Genomic DNA, 17,015 nt, shown 5'->3' with positions numbered 1-17,015 from the left:
ATAAGCAATTATATACACTGGAAAGAGCGTCTCAATTTTACATAACAAATTACATGTAACTTCATAATAATTCTTTAAATTCTTTGCATTCTTTGCAACGAAATTTTTTATGCAGGGCACGAAGCTGGAATATGATTCGATATGGAAAAAGTTACAGAGTTCACGCACAAAAACGACTCTTGTCACTGTAGGCCGAGCACGCGTTGGTCGCATTGTTAAGAAAATGTGTCTGGGTGCCAGTGAAAAGCGGCCTTTTCCTGGAATCGAGTAACGTATCGACATTGTAAGCAATACATATTGTGCTTGCACTTAGACTATACATATAGACCGAACCGAATCGACAGAGAAGCGACAAGCAAAATTTGATTTTACCCACGAATGAATAAAAAAAAATTTACATCACGTTTACGTTATCTCGCATTGTTGATTAAGTGATGCTTCAGGATAATAGCTTTTAAATATTTTTTATCTCCAAATTAAAATTTATTTACAATTTTCTATCGCTTCAATATTTCGCTTAGAAGCGAATGATGTCTCAATGTAAAGTTTCATTCGTCTCTGCTTAACGCGTTAGTAACGCAATTGCCTCGCTGTCGCTGTTATGTGTCGATCGTTTCTTCGCACGTTCAACAATACCCGCGAGTGTATGACAATAGGATTTCATTTCGCGTACATGTCGATGCACGGAGAACGCTGCCGTTGTGCTTACTGATGAGGGAAATAACATTCGCCGATAGATACTGTAATACCGGTATAGATCCTCTTTCGTAGAAATGCTGAATCTAAATCATACTGTATTTTGATTAATTGAAATTGTAGAATTGTTTCAAAATCAATAGTATACTGCTTGCATAAATAAAATTTTAGCGGAGCACAAAATCTCAGCACTTATATTTGATTTTTGTATAAAATATTCAATTGTGATATCAGTTTTTGTTTTTTTTTGTTATTAATGAAATGTTTTTTAGAAATATTATGGTAAAATTGTATTATTTTATAAGTGTTATGCAAAATATTTACCGATTGTAACAGATTGAGCAATAAATGTGTATATTGCATATAACATTTTAGTAAGTACGTGAAGTAATATAAATATTCATTTATTTTTGTAGTTGTTATTTTATTATTATTGTTATTTATTACATATGTTATTATTTTTAAATTAAAATATATATTTGTGCAATAAAAACCATAGGCGCTCGAGATACGAGCTCCATTTCTATGCAAAGAATACAGATATTAAATTACCCAAGAGGATCGCTTCAAACTGATAATGAGACTTGTTTTTTTATCCTCGGACTATTGTTCTTAAAAATTTTACTGTAAAGAGATGTTTGTATATTTAACGAGATATTTCATTAAGTATATATGCAATGTAGTATATACATATATACAAATATATGTATATATATATAAATATTATATATTTAACTAATTCTATATTAGTTCTGTACTAATTTTATTAAAGTATATGAGTTATAAATAAATTTATATATGACATTTTGTCCGCTACCTTGTAATTAAAAAATACATGTAATAGTCACAGTCCGATTTACATTCACAACGCTTATAAATCATTTCATCCTTGTTGTTTGTCAAATGTTAAACAAAGACAAATGATGCTCATGAGCGTTGTGAGTATGAATCGTACCAATATCAGATTTTGAAACAATGTGGTTTTAAATAACAATCGAAGAAGAGAAGTATTCTACTGTTACATCACCGTTAACATGGTAATAATAAGAAAACAATACGAGAAAATTGAAGAATAAAATAATGGGAACAGACAAGTAATGGTTATACATCAGTTTAATATATTGAAAAGCATTTAATAGAGTGTAATTGGAGATGATTTCAAAATATCGCTTATTAATTCCTTGTCACGAAGTTTGAATGCACAGAAAAAGATATAATGTACTACGACAAGGCGATTTTTGCGAAGCAACTCGCGACTCTTTTTCCAGCCGCTACGTGTCTCGCGACTGAAAAGTAAGCGAAAAGCAAAACGAAAAGGCAGAGCAGAGGTAAAACGAGGACACCGCGAGGTGTAAGGCGCGGCCAGGGCAATAATAATATCAGAAAGGTCGGGCTTATACTGCAGCGCGAGGTTTTCCCAATAGTTCGAACGCGAACTTTCTGCCCAAGTTGCAAAGCTTTAAAGCGAAGGCTTTAACGGGGCTTCTCTCGCCCGACGCCAACTCTCTCCTTCCTCCCCCCCCCCTCTCTCTCTCTTTATCTTTTTCTCTCTCTTTCTCTTTCTCTCCCCCCGGGATGAAGTCGTGCGAGGAAAGAAAAAAAATGATCAGTACGAGGAGAATGCCCGCCACGGCAACTCCAGGCCTGAATATACTGCTGACCTCTCATTCTCCCTTCTTGCGCCAATATTCTCACGTTCGAAGTTTATCCCGTTCGGTAGCGGTGTGCAGCATGTTTTTCAGGGAAACTTTTTATTATTCACGTACTCTCCACGCTATGAGAAGAGACGCATCACGATATTGCCACTCCTTAACTAGCGAATAATTACGAGTACTTATTATGAAAATTGCATCATGAAGTTTTGAAGCTCTGAACCAACTTTCTAGTCATTTTGCGTGATATGGTGAATATGCATATGCGCATTTCTGTGACGCACAGGTCACGGTTCGAAATATGATATATTACATTGCTTTGCATATTTTTAAAACATTTTTATATGTATATATCACCACCTGACATACAAAACCGATTGTGATATAATCGGGTTCAAATGATTACGAAACAACATCCGCTTGCGGATTTAAAATATTTCAACGTGGAGGGCTAACATTCTTTTCAATCTTTTCAACTTGATTGAAAAGGATAGTAGTATAATTGGATACAAACTTAGCTTAATTTAATGCGTGTTTAAAAACTTTTTTCTTAAAGATGGGTTATCAAGTTCACATAGGTCGTTGACCCTCAATGGCTTGCGCGTAAGCTATTTATCCTTGAGTTGTTTGTATTCACAGCTAGATCGAAAACGAAATATCAGCAAATCTCGGCGTACGAAGAAATCAAGACGCGGAATGACGAAGCACCGTTGTCATAGTCGCAAGTCCGTCTCAGAACTCGTGACTCGTCGAGCATTTCAGTCACGTCGAAGTGTAATGATCAGTAAATAACAAATGACCGCGTCTGCTGGTTGTCCTCATCCTTCATCGTAGGAGTAGCCGAAGCTGCTCAAACTTTCGTGAGAGAGGGCGAAAAGCAACACGGACGTCGATTCTTCTTACAAGAACTGCGGCCGGAAACTTGCGACACGCGACTCCTCCCCGGGAACTCCACTCCCGAGCCTCAGAAACCTACAACCGTACAAGATGATTCGTTTTCCTGACGCAAGTTTTGGTAGTTACATTATCCTGCTCGGTGGCAATTCCCATAGAATAGACCGCCTTTATAATTTTCTCTTGGTCTAAACAACCTACGTTGCAACGTTGATAGAAACTCGCGCGCGAGCAAAAGTCGGCGTCGCAAGATTGCGAAAAAACTGATAAATTACACAATGAAGAGAATCCATGAAACAAAATATTTTTATATCAACTGAGAAAAGAAGTATGAGAAACAAAAAATTTTTTTAAACATTTTATTTCTACTTTCTATGCACTTTTATACAAATTCTCATTGTTTGTAACAAGGGAGAGTTACTGTGAATGTGTCGTACCTTTTGCATCATATGCTAAAAGGATTATAAATTAATTATAATTATAATTATATTCATTATAATTATAATTATTAGTAAATGACAAACATATAATAATAGGTACCTGACACGTCCAACTCCAATTTCCAACGTTCATTTGCACAAATAAGAATTAAATGAGAAATGTAATAAAAAATTAATTTAGAGATATACAATTTTTTCCTTTATGTATATTTATAATTTTATGTAACAAACGTTTTCTAATACAATAGAGCAATCTGTTACAATCCTGTTATATAAATATACAATACGAAGAACTAAAAAAAGAAAGCGAAAGAAAACACTCATTTCTTTCCCTTTCTTGAACAGAATGTTAACTAAAGCGATCCGACGCATTCGCTATCGAGTTTCCTCGCAAGTATAATTTATGCGAAATTACTTCCTCCGTTCGGGGACGCTCGCTGGCTACTGTGCAATACTGAAAGGGACGACGGTGTACAGCCAGTCGTTCTGCATGTAATTTGCACATTGCATCTCTGCGGGCAGAATTATGATACTACAGATACGAGATATCTTACTTATGTTCCGTTTCAAAATAGCACGCAAGAATGGAATTTCAAGAAGTTGAGGTGGATGTTGCATTGCGGCGCTGCTCGATGACTTGTTTCCCCTCCACGCAATAAGTTTTGTAATCTCCTCAGCTGCGTAACTTTCTGAGTGGCAATTTTCCGGAACAACGATGTTCTTGATTCCTTTTTCAATTCTTCGCAATGCAATCTCGATCTCTTTAAATCAACTCGATTTTAACGCAACTCGAGTTTCTTCAATTTTCCGTACGTACTATTTCCTGATTGGTTTTACAATTTCTATAAAGTTGCGTATATTTTAGTAGGTAACTGAATTTAATTATTACATTTGTACGATAGTAATTATTTGAAAAACCACTGATTATAATTTGTCACGGAAATTTCTATCGCCGCTATTTCGAACCGCGTCTTTGATACAACTGCTACACTCAAGTTATCTAAGATGGCGAATGATATTGGGCGCTACTTTCGTATGAGGATCGTGTTGAGGGTCGTAAGAATATAGTATCGTGACTCCGTTCGTCGCCTTGTTTTCTCCCCAATACAATAAGTTTTGTAATCCTCTCGGTTACGTAACTTTCTGAGTGGCAATTTCCTCGAACCTGTCCGCGTCTAGTTTTATCCGCGATCCTGCGTTGTCCCAGATCAACTTTTCAACCTGACTATCCTTCTTTAACCACGAGAACGCACCTTCGATGCAACATCGTTTCGACTTGTCATCATTCCATATCATATAGCTCTTGACAGTCCACTTTCGTCATCTCTATTCGATAGTAAGCTTCTTATACTTCGACCTGTCACGTTGCTTGTCATGGCGATTTATTTTCGATAGGCCATAGAGTAGTTTCAGCATTTTATAGCAGAATATAAAGTAGATTTTGGAAAAGTTTAAAGAAATGATTGATGAAACCAAACTAATATACGTTTTAATACAAATTATACAGCGAGAATTATTTGAATACATTGTACTGTAGAAAGCTTAAGTACATTAAAATTAATATTAGAAACTAAAGAAATCTAAATCAGAATTATTGTAACATGATTAAATAACAGGTAAATAATTAAAGAGCAGTCATTGAACAAATTTGAAAATAAAATTTATAAAAGAATTTTTTATTTTTTTAGAGATTAAAGCATAAAATTTTATTTTTAAGCCAAGATCTAAAAAATTGAGACGAGAAAATCTCGATAAAATATTTTCTATATTTTCTATATTTATTATTTTCTATATCCGATCAATGAATTTTTTAAGTACATAAAACGTTTTAAATTGCAACAATAATTCTGATTTATTTAATACTGATAAAAAATATTTTAGTGCTGAACGGATAACATTTATTTATGAATTTACCTTTGGTTGTGCTCGTGGAATTATTATTAGCACGCCGCTATTATTGCCTTAATATTCTAAGTCGTTTACTACACAATGAGTGTTATCGCGCTCGGAGAGAACAGATGTACTAAGCAAGATTACAATATTGTTTACGCTTAATAGCCTAATTCCCAGCGCATTAAATTTACGGGCTTCGAATTTCAATGCGCGCAATTTCCCCTTCTTCTGACCTTGCTGTATCCAATGTTGGTCGTGGGTCAAGTGTCATTGCAGAACGTAGACTCCTCCGCTGGCTAGGGCAAACCCTTTCGATTACTCGTACCAGACCCTTGATGTCTCTGTATTCTCTTCAAAGCGTACGCACATACACGTAGACGTTTTCGAATTGGTACCCTTAAGGATGGCATTCGTACCGTGAGGTTGAACGGCCTCATGAGATTTGGACGTTCGCGAATTTAACCGCTGACTTCGCTCGATAGAACATCCCTAGTTACTCACTAATGGGCTTCGTAAAGTTTAAGCTCACTATTGAATACGTATGATATAGGTGGGATTCCGTTATATTAGATAGGTTGTTAAACTGTAACTGTTGGAATATTTATTCATCTCGAAAGTGCTCTCGTATTGAAGTAGCACATTTATAGCATACGATTTAGATAAACAAATAGAAGCTTTAACTGAGAATTTTCTTATTTTTTAATACAAACAACTATGGATGGTATTCATAGTCCATTCCTGTTTCAAGACTATCTTAAGTAATGTCTTAAGACTCTAATACGACCCTCTAATTGGTTCGTGACTTCTTGAGACTGTACTTAAGACGGTCTTGAATATAAGATCTGACTATGAATACCGCCCTATGATTACTATATACGGATATACAATAAATATGTACAGCATGTGGTATGCAGTTACATAAAAAGAACAATTTTGCATTTAAATATCTAAAAATTTAGCTAGGTACAGATCTGAAAATAATTTTGTTGGACCATCAAAATATTTATACAGAAAACTCAATGTTGCAAAAATTTTTTTTTTACTTTGATAGTTCGGCAAAATTGTTTTTAAATATGTACCATATCTAGCTAAATTTTTAGAAAAGTAAAACTGTTTTTTCCGTGTATGCATTTATTATTCCGTTCATTTCTCTTATTTTAGAAAATACATTTCTCACAATCAGTCGCGCGGAGAGATAATTCAAACTAAAATCAAACTTATAATTGCGACTAAATTCGCAGGGTCAAGAATCACGCGTGTACTGACGGTATTATGCGGCCATTAAAGTTCCGTAATACTAATACCGTCATATTCCATTTTATACTAAAGTCTGATGTAGTAGTAACTCAGCAATTTCTCCAATCTTTCGAGTTCTTTCCGTCGAAGAGGAAACGAGTAGTCTGCGAACTTTCCTCGGGCGCTATTCGAATTCCCGCATTCGCAGTCTCTCTGCCATTGTATTTATTCCCTTTTATTGTACAGGTTGTTCGAACAGACATCTAGAGCCCGGTGTGTTTTACATGCGCACAATCCCTCCCCATCTTCGACATATATATTGTATTATTTACCTCATCTTTACAGTTAAATTTAAATTATCTTTGCTCGCAAAATAGAAGCTCGCGTATAAATATACCATAATTTACGGGATGAACGGAGAGCTCCGTAATAAATCTCGTGATCATAATGGACCACAGTAAAAAGAATCATTTCGGTTATGTGTAAGACGATATAATGTAACGTGCGATATAATATTATATAATGCGATTACACTTAAAAAATCGACATAACTTCAAATTTTCGCAAAATGTAAAATATTCATAACACCATAAAACATATTTATCACGTTTTTTACTATTTAAAATTCACTTTACATATAAAATTCACATGACAATTGTGTATCATTATTTACAATTATATTAAAAAGTATTCTTATAATTAAGTTTAAACGTTACAATATTTTGTTGATATTACAGGATTCCTAATATAATTGTATTTTAAACAGTATAACGCAATTTATATAATAAATCCTGTAATACAACGCAAACATGTTACAATATTTTAATTATAACGTATATAATACTCGTTTATTATTACGCACATTAAATTGATGCGTTATTGAATTAAACAGTTATATATCAACATATCGCAAGACGTAAAATCTGTTTCGAGCATCGTTCACGCCACTTGAATTTAGAGATCTATGTACAACGTTAATATTCCATTTTACTCCGAGAACTCGTCCACCCGCTGGCGACAAATCCTTCCGAGACGAATAGTTACGCGCGCGAGTTGCTCGTCAGAATTACTCTACCGCTCATTGTCTGACCCGAAACGCTTATTAATGTCGCGGCGTTCTGAGAGTGATAAATTGCTCCGCCTGCGTATCACAGCGCGCGCGAACATTTTTCCGGAAAATGCCGGAAGGTCTTTGTACTCCCGTGCCTGTCTCCCCCTCCCTTCTTCATCCTGCGTCCTCATTTTTCATGGTTTTCAGTTATGCGAGCGCTGATGAAATTGGCGAACGGGAGCGCTGCAAAGCACCGATGGCTGCATTGCGTCGCCGCACAGGGAATCTGTTTGCTCATTTCTGTTTACGAGGAATACGCGACCGAGTAAACTGTCATGTTAATAGAATGTGCCCGTATCCCATCCCGAAGGAGGCACATGGGCTCTACAAGATCGTAATCGGCTGCTTCGCCATATCGTTATCGCAATCGACCATGTAGCCACCCACTGGCGGAAGCTTGACTTCACTCACGATACATGCGCGCGTGCAAATTCGATCTCGCACGATGTGCAGTGATGTCTTGATCTTCCATAACATCTCGTGAAAGAGAAAAGAAGTAGATCGAGAGGAGTTATTTTTGCGATGCTAGCTGAATTTCTTTTTGACATTGCGTAACGTTGCCTCTCGAAAATTATCATCATTTTACTTAAAATCGCAAATATTTGAATTTTAATTAAATTCTGTATATTTTAACAATACATATGTTAATTTTTTAATTTTTTTTACATTCTTTTGACGAACGAATAAAAAAAGTTTTTAGCAAACTGCAAAATAATTGATGAATTAAATGGATAATTTGTACTTTGGCAAAACAAATAAAAAAAAATTTACCAAAAATATTAATGAATTATAGAATTCAAATAAATAAATTATATTACAATTTGTTCGTAGTTGGAAAAAATTGTTTTTTTAATGCCAGATTTCTTCAGGCACGTGTATTAATCGGTTCAAGTGCAATACCTACAGATTATATATTTCGTAATGCACCTTATTTTGTCTCGTCGGAGATTGTAAGACAAAGGATGATAAAATAAATATCATTTCCCCAACCTCGACTTAGTTTCGTGCAATTGTCGACTGCCGACGTTGTTCGCGAGTCGTCGTCGATTTATCTGAACGGCAAAATCCAGCTTCTCGATCGCAGGTAAAAGGGAATGCGCGCTCATATTGCTACGAGCCGATCGAGCGTATACCTCGACGAATTGCGACGAAGCGAACAACGGAATAAAACGGCTAGAAAGGAACGGACCCTTCGGCAATGCACTCGATACCGAAATCGACGATACCATCCATTTCGAAATATCGCCGGTGCAGTTGCCGAGCCAAGTGCGACTGGAATAGGAACTGGTCGGAAAACTATGGTGGAGTATCGTAACGGTGGGACACTTTGTACCGGCATTTGCTCCGCTTTTCGCTATCGTAACGGCAAATAAATATTGCTTCAGTGCCGGGCAAGATTCGACGCGGCTTAGCGCGGTGAAATACGGCGTAGACCGTGAGTAAAGCGCAGCGTGCTTTGACATTAACGGCATTACCGCCGTTCTCTTTTCATCGCGCACAGCCATTAGTTCACATTAACGTGAGAAAGAATTTCTGTTTCGCGTAATAATTTCTAAAGAGTAGAAAACGCATTATAATACACACTTTTTTGACAATGTTGCCATACACGAGAACCTGAAAGCTAATTTATATGATGTGTTTGTTTTATAATTTTGTCTGCTTGCTTTACATTAAATATTTTCGAGTGTTATAATCAATATTTCATAATTAAAAACGTATAATGGATTTTATACACGTACTCTTTTCTATATTATTGTACAATATATCTGTAACTTTACGTTAGATATATGACAATTTTTCTCTTTATTTTTAAATTTTACATATATTTATATGTATATTTATTTATATAAAATATATATAATGTACATTCATTTTCTGCAAGTTCCATATATTTTTATTATTCTTTTACTTAAAACTATAATTTGCATACGATAATTTGCATATTGAACAGTTTCGTTTTACATCTATTTGCTGTGCATTTTAATTGTGAAATGTTGAAGCTATGCATAAACAGTACAAGCGGACGTACAAAGATAAAATCGAGAATAAAGGTAGACGTAGCTAAATTTAAAGGCGAAGTGGAAAATTTCACTAGTGGTGTTTTCCACCGAGTTCAAAGCTACAGATCAAACAACTCGAATTACGTGCCGCGACTGGAAGGAAGTTTGGAAAATCATCCGGCGAGTGGGCAGTACCCGTATTGTTCTCGTGACCGGTGTTTGCTTAACCCGCTTCATGACTATAACAAGAAGTTATTGTTGCCACGGAGTGCGGAGAATGCAGAACCTTATTGAATTCGTGCAAGGTACAGTGAGAAGAGTAGCCTTTGCGTATCGTGAGCCGAGTTCGATAGCTTTCATTTCCCAGTGTTCATCGAAAGTTCAGAGAGAATGCTTTATTGGCGAAACAACTCCTTACTGAGGAACGTAAAAGTTTGTCTTAGCAACATGGAAATAGGGAAATATATATACATTAAATATTATGTACTATTTATTTTTGGTTATATTATTTATATTATTTATTACGTAGTCGATATTAACAATATTCTGGATTTTTATATACCTGTATACTGATATATATATCGTACCTATATTGCTCTTCATAATCTTTCTCATTTGCTTTTATATTTTTCGCAACAACAGAGGGTACTAAAACAATTTTAACGCAGTTATAAATTAATTTCACCTTAAAGCAACAGCGAATTAATTTCGTAGCCAATATGAGCGTTTTCTAAGGTACCTATACCGACCTTTTTGGTCTCGTCACGCTTTCGTTATGCCTTCAGCCTCAGCGTACGATTTCCGCAATTTTCACATGTACCTCGTAACAATTTCAATTTCTACCTACGCCGAAGTCCCATTTTCTCCGGCATACAATGGAAAATTTTATCGGACGCGTTCTATCTCGCCCTTCTTGCCCGTGTACGGTCGTTCCATTGGGCTTTCCGAAGCCACCCCTCGGAAACCCACCCATTCCTTTCTATCCCATTCAGCTACTCCTATGGGATTATGATAATGACAATCTCCGCGATCGTCGAAACCTCGATTAATCAGGTTGAGTGATTCATAATAAATTAAATATAAAACTCGCCCTGGGATGCATCGTACAGCTGGTAGCATACTAATTACCATACGTCATTAGAGTACATTAATTTGAGATACATTTCCCTGAAAATAAAAGTTAAATATTTAATAATTTATTTTTAATAATATGTATTAATTCATATATTTAATTATCTGCAAACAAAATGAGCTATATTTTATTATCGTATACATAAATCACAATCAGAGATTACAATTAAAAATATTATTATTAATATATTCTTTTATAACGAGTAAATATGTCATTAAGCTAATATTGAAAGACGTATCTATATATCGTTGGTATTATGCAAAGTAATGTTTGCAATTCAATACGTTTACAAGATATTAATTAGCATTTTGTAAATCAAATGTTGTGGTCAACGTGGTCAGAAATGCATTAAGCGTTGTTTATATTAACATTTAATCGTTTAAATTAGGCAAATGTGGACAATTATTAGTTTACTTATTATAGTGCATAAATTTCTAAATACATCATACTTGTAAAGTGGAGAAAATTATGCCAATAAAATACGCATTATTAAACAGGTTGAAACATCAACAGTAAAAACGAATTCGTTGAATATAATATTCGGTCTTAATATTATTATTAGATACGCTTTATTATCGCGCGCGGTTAGAAAGCGGAAGATATAAATATACTTGTATATGCATCTGTTAATGCACTTTATGGTTACATAATAGTTTGTAAATTATTTGCTTCGATATAAGATCTCAAAGAGGATAGTGGTATTCTTGGCGTGAACCGCATTATGTTTCGTGAATGCTAAACTCAATTGTGTACAGGAACCGTGAGTAATGGCGTGACGCTTTATAATCCCGGAAGTTTGGCTTAATCAAGTACTTATTACAATTACCTACGGCATGCGCGCAACCCGGCAACTTTCAGTCCACTCGCAGCTGCAACTTCTGATACCGTAAAGGATTTTGCATCTAATCTCGTTTGAATGTACGCCGTACTGAGTTTCCATATTCATCTAACTTCGACTTTGACTTTAGTGTGAGCCCGCTCAATGTTTCATCAGATAAGATTTGTCCACAGGTTTATGAACCTTGTTAAGCTTTGCAACACTTTCTTAAACAATATTTTCTTGAATAATTTGCAGTTGCAACAGTGACGCGCGTGAAATCTACAAGTTCACATTAGATGTCTTTATGTGATTAAAATATAAAATATTTGTTTCTCAGTATGGTTTCGTTCGTATAATCATATAAAGCAAATTTTTTTTATACAAAAAAGATGATAAAATAGGATAGAAGAATAAAGAAAAAATTTCTTATGAAATAAAAAATTTTAAATATATGTACAAAGTTAATATTGCATTTATAAAATATTATATTAACATTATTATTTTTCTAAAAAATTAATTGTATTAATTATTTGTATATTAATTAAATGAATTGTGTGTCTGTTTATTTGTGTGTTACACATATCATGTTTTCTCATTATCATCTGACCCGTTTTTACATTTGAACTAATTAAGAGCCGTGGATAAAAATTTCACATTATGACTAATAATGTTTATTATATTATACTGTAGCTTGAAGGCCGCAGTAACTTAAAATCCGCTACTGATCATCGTGTAAGATTGAATTTGAATATAATTTGTGCCAAAAGGTCAAAATTTTATTTTGCAATAAAAGCTCAGTCTCGTAGCTAATTTAAGAAAATAATTTTTTAATTATAATTTTAACATTTATGCGGATACATATATTTATTATATTCTTTGATGCTGAAATAATTTCTGAAAATGATTTATTCAAAGTTATTTCAGATACATACAATAACTTTATCCAATATTCAATTTTTCTCGGATTAAAAAAATATAATATTTGCAAAATTACCTTATATCTTCAGACATCATTATATTAATATGGCGTATTCTGTTTCAGGTGGTTCTAGCATCGCCAGCGTAGTAGCAGGTAGCAAGCCGACGAGATCCTGGGACAAACCTCAATTCGACGATATTGCACCGCGAAATATCACTGCCATCGTCGGTCAGACGGCGGAGCTGAATTGTTATGTCAAGCATCCGGGCGACCGTGTGGTGAGTAATATTTTCATGCTACATTTGCCACGCATCCGTTGTTTCTCCCCTGTATTGTCAGATAAACGTTTAAGAGTATCCACATCGGTGGTGTATACCTCTCAATTTTTCCAGCAGCATTCGGTTTTTAATTTTTTTTTTTTTTTTAAGCATAAAACGATCGTCGCGATTTTGCGGTATAAAACGATCTTATAATATTACAAAAGAGCGGAAAGATTTAACTATAAGATTTTACTACATTTTATGTGAATAAAGCTGTCAAATGCACGATGCTATTCTTCATTTCATATTTTTTCACACTTTACCACATCGAGCTGCTATTCCGTGTTAGCGTCAATCTCGAAAGCTAATCGCGTTGATTAATGTTAGCGAAATTGTTAGCTTGAAAAATGATAAAATAGTATAGCTCCACAGTATAGCTCCTGCATGACGTTAAGTTGTCGTGCTATTCTGAAATACCCGAAATAAAGATCTCAGATTATGGTACACGCTCTTATGACTCTTACTAGCGCAAATTACAAAAGGACACGCTACAGAAAAATCGATCAAGAAGATACGCGTATGAAGGCTTTTTCATCGAAATATAACTCTTTTTTAAAACAATGTCGCAAATAGAAATTTTTGTTCAATAATATCATGTAATTGTGATCCATTTTTTGATGATATGGCTGCTTTCCTGCACAGCAGGAAAAATAAACAAGCTCTTTTTGTAATAATTTTTGACGTGAATATGCTACATGTGAGACATGTATATGTTTGACAAACGTATATAATGACATATAGAACTGAATTATAATCGATACGCAATTTGAATTTACCATTTAATTGTATCGAGTATATTTGTTCTCGGACAATGTAATCGAAAAGACAAATATTTCTATTTAACATACTTCTATTCTGCGTATGTTAACAAACATATTTGTTTTCCTAGTTACAATTAATACCGCGTAATTGCGAAGTCACATCGCGATTGCGCGCAAAAGCGCACGATAACTTCGCGCGCGTCGGCATAGGAGATCTTCAGAAGAACGTTTATCGTTAGGATGCAAATGGAGCAGCGAAACTTTCAAGTCTCTCGACAAGCGAACAATAACGCTGTCCTGAGACAGTTCGCCTGTAACTGCAAACAGTTACTGGGGAACTCGCTCGATCCAACGTGCAGCACAACACAACAGTGGCGTTTTCACGGGGTCCGCATTACAGAATGGCGATGCGATAAAAACGCGCGCGGACATTCTTGCTGCGCTGCATTTACAATAGCCAGCAAGAAACGCAGCGAGTTCTCGGTCTGATTAAATGCAAATCTCGCCGTTATTACGGCGCGAAAGGCAACGTCGTCCTTTAACGTTGCTGTTCAATTAACAGCCGTGAGATTATTTAGTTTTAAATTCGTAAATAATAATTAATACGCGCCGACTTCGTGTAAACTCTCGTCTGACTTGTAGGAAGTGCGATCGGTAGATCTCGCATTTTCCATAAGATCTTAATCTTTATGATGACACATTCATGGCGAGTTGCAAAGAAATATTTATGGCATCGTTAAACCTTATCGACTAGCCGCGAATTGTTTTAGGTATTATCTTCGACAAGCATTAACGGATCGTTAAACTTTAACGATCCATTAGTACTGGCGGTACAGGGTAAGTCAAACGTTGAATCCTTGCTTTGCAGAAAATCCGAGCATTTGTAAAGGGATACTATCATTTAATTTAGTTGCTAATTGCTGTTCAAGATTGTACTTACTATTGATATTTTAACACGCATAATGGGTTCAAATTATTCATTATTACTACACAGAAAAAACGATTTTGCTAAAAAAATCAAAATTTTTGCTGCGTACAGATCTGAAAATAATTTTGTTGGACCATCAAGTTATTTTAAGACCCGCGTCCAGCCAAATTTTAGATTTTTTAGTAAAATCGCTTTTTCCGTGTGGGAAACTGCAAAATTGTCAACATGATAACTGCATTTCTCTTGTAATACTCGAAATAATATTTTAGATATATTCCAGAGATATACGGAAAAAACGGTTTTGCTGGAGTATTTAGAAATATACCTGGATGTAAATTTGAAAATAGTTTTGTTAAATCATTAGAATAATTATGTAACAATCATAAGTAATGCTGCAAACAGTTTCGACATTTTAGTAATCAGCTAATCATCCTAAATAATTATTTTGTATGGTTTAACAAAATTATTTTCAAAACAATATCCATAGCTGAATTTTTAAATACTTCAGCAAAACTGTTCTTTCAGTGTATATTGAAATTTCTTTTCGTCTTTCTCTTTTTCTTATTGAGTAATTAGATAAAAAATAAAATTATTGAATGAATCAATTTCACAGTTTTATATCCATTAAATAGTTTTGTAACACTACACTGGAAAAAAATATGGTCAATTTTAATAAATATTTAGTTGAATACTGCCAACTAAATATTTATTAAATATAAAAATATATTTATTTGATTCAAGAAATGTTAATTTGATTTAATAATCATTTTTTTTACTGAACAAACATTTATTTACTGTAAATGTTTAGTTGGCAGTATTGAACTAAATATTTATTAAAATTGACTATATTTTTTTCTCAATGTACTACCTAAAATCTTTGGAGTGGAATCTAATTTTAAAGATCGAGAAAAAATAGAGTCAGTATTGAAAAAGAGTGGCTCAATTGTCAGTTTTTAAGAATAAGATTTCACTTTTTAGAATTAGATTTCACTTCAAAGATTTTAAAGAAATGAATTATATTTGGTATCTTAAGCGATTTTTTCTAAATTTAATCATAAATTTAAAGTTATTTTTCGCATTTGCTCTGACTTTTATTGTAATTTTTATGTTAATTTTAACACTGCAACGAATTTATGGAGGAATCCCGAGTAAATTTATCGAAACACAGTAATTTTGGATGGTTCGCATAGTTCAGTAAGAAGTATTTCTTCCTCCGGAATTGTTTGCAAATACAAACAAACACCTCAGAATCGGTTATTGTTTGTTCTTGGATACTCTAGGCTCCGTTTGTGAATTCGTTTGCATTGTCTCAACCTTGTTACCTGTTTGGATATGTACGTCTGTAGGTTCATTAACACTTTGTGCAACGCGGGTGATAATGAAGTGTGTCCTGATGGAACAATTATCTCTGTGTGTAAATGGAATGTTCGCCCATGTTTCTTCGTGACAATTTATTGTTATTTCACGCACGCTCGATACCAGTACATCTTCCTCGTATGCATATGTTTATTTATGTAAAAACCTGCGACACAATACGAAAGGTTCAAAGAGAATAATTAGGCGGTAATTCATTCCTCCATTATTCCAATTGCCAAAGTTCCATTTCTCCGTTGATCTACGCCAATTACATTATCTGACTTGTGTCAAACCGCACGGTTTCTGGAATATTGTACATTGAGTACCAAAGGGATTCGATTTATACGTAAATGTTCGCATAATTATGGGTGTTTATTCGGTTTAGCATATGTAGCGGCGCGATATCAATATGTACATTAAATCCATTAAAGTTACGTAATGAACAATTGAGGTTTAATGCTTATTTTGCACTGCATATTCGCGTATTGTTGCATTATAGGACATATAATACGATCGCGTTCATCGCGCATACGGATGCGCGTTATATACATTATTAATATTATTTCTTCAATTTTGATCGCGCGCGATCATCTGCGAGTTTTGTAGCGTTTGAGCAAAACTGTTAACACGCCAATCAATCATTGATCCAGCATTCTCTAATCACAATAAAATGTTTACCATCATCAACTGGTATAATTTAATGTTTTCGATATTAATGCAAAGCAGTGAGTTACACTGATTCTCCGAATTAGGGTTATTATAATATATTATAGGACCGTATATGTGATAACACAAACTATAGAAATCAAAGTCTTAAACGGTCTAGCTGGATCTTAATGCTTGTATGATTCTTATGT

The 17,015-nt window shown here is 34.5% G+C and overlaps 1 protein-coding gene across 2 annotated transcripts in view; it reads left to right on the top strand.

The window, feature by feature from the left end:
* The window catches only part of LOC108764205 (basement membrane-specific heparan sulfate proteoglycan core protein), a 204,198-nt gene that overhangs the window by 68,595 nt on the left and 118,588 nt on the right, over positions 1 to 17,015 (top strand). For both annotated transcript variants that reach the window (XM_018512326.1, XM_018512325.1), the window contains exon 3: positions 12,917 to 13,071. In XM_018512326.1, the coding sequence (XP_018367828.1) occupies positions 12,917 to 13,071 (155 nt within the window). The remainder of the gene's footprint in view (positions 1 to 12,916; positions 13,072 to 17,015) is intronic.

The sequence above is a fragment of the Trachymyrmex cornetzi genome, unplaced genomic scaffold (genome assembly GCF_001594075.2).
Source record: "Trachymyrmex cornetzi isolate Tcor2-1 unplaced genomic scaffold, Tcor1.1 scaffold4, whole genome shotgun sequence".
NCBI lineage: Eukaryota > Metazoa > Arthropoda > Insecta > Hymenoptera > Formicidae > Trachymyrmex > Trachymyrmex cornetzi.
Note: the sequence above shows the minus strand (reverse complement) of the source record. Positions and strands in the feature narration are given on the sequence as shown.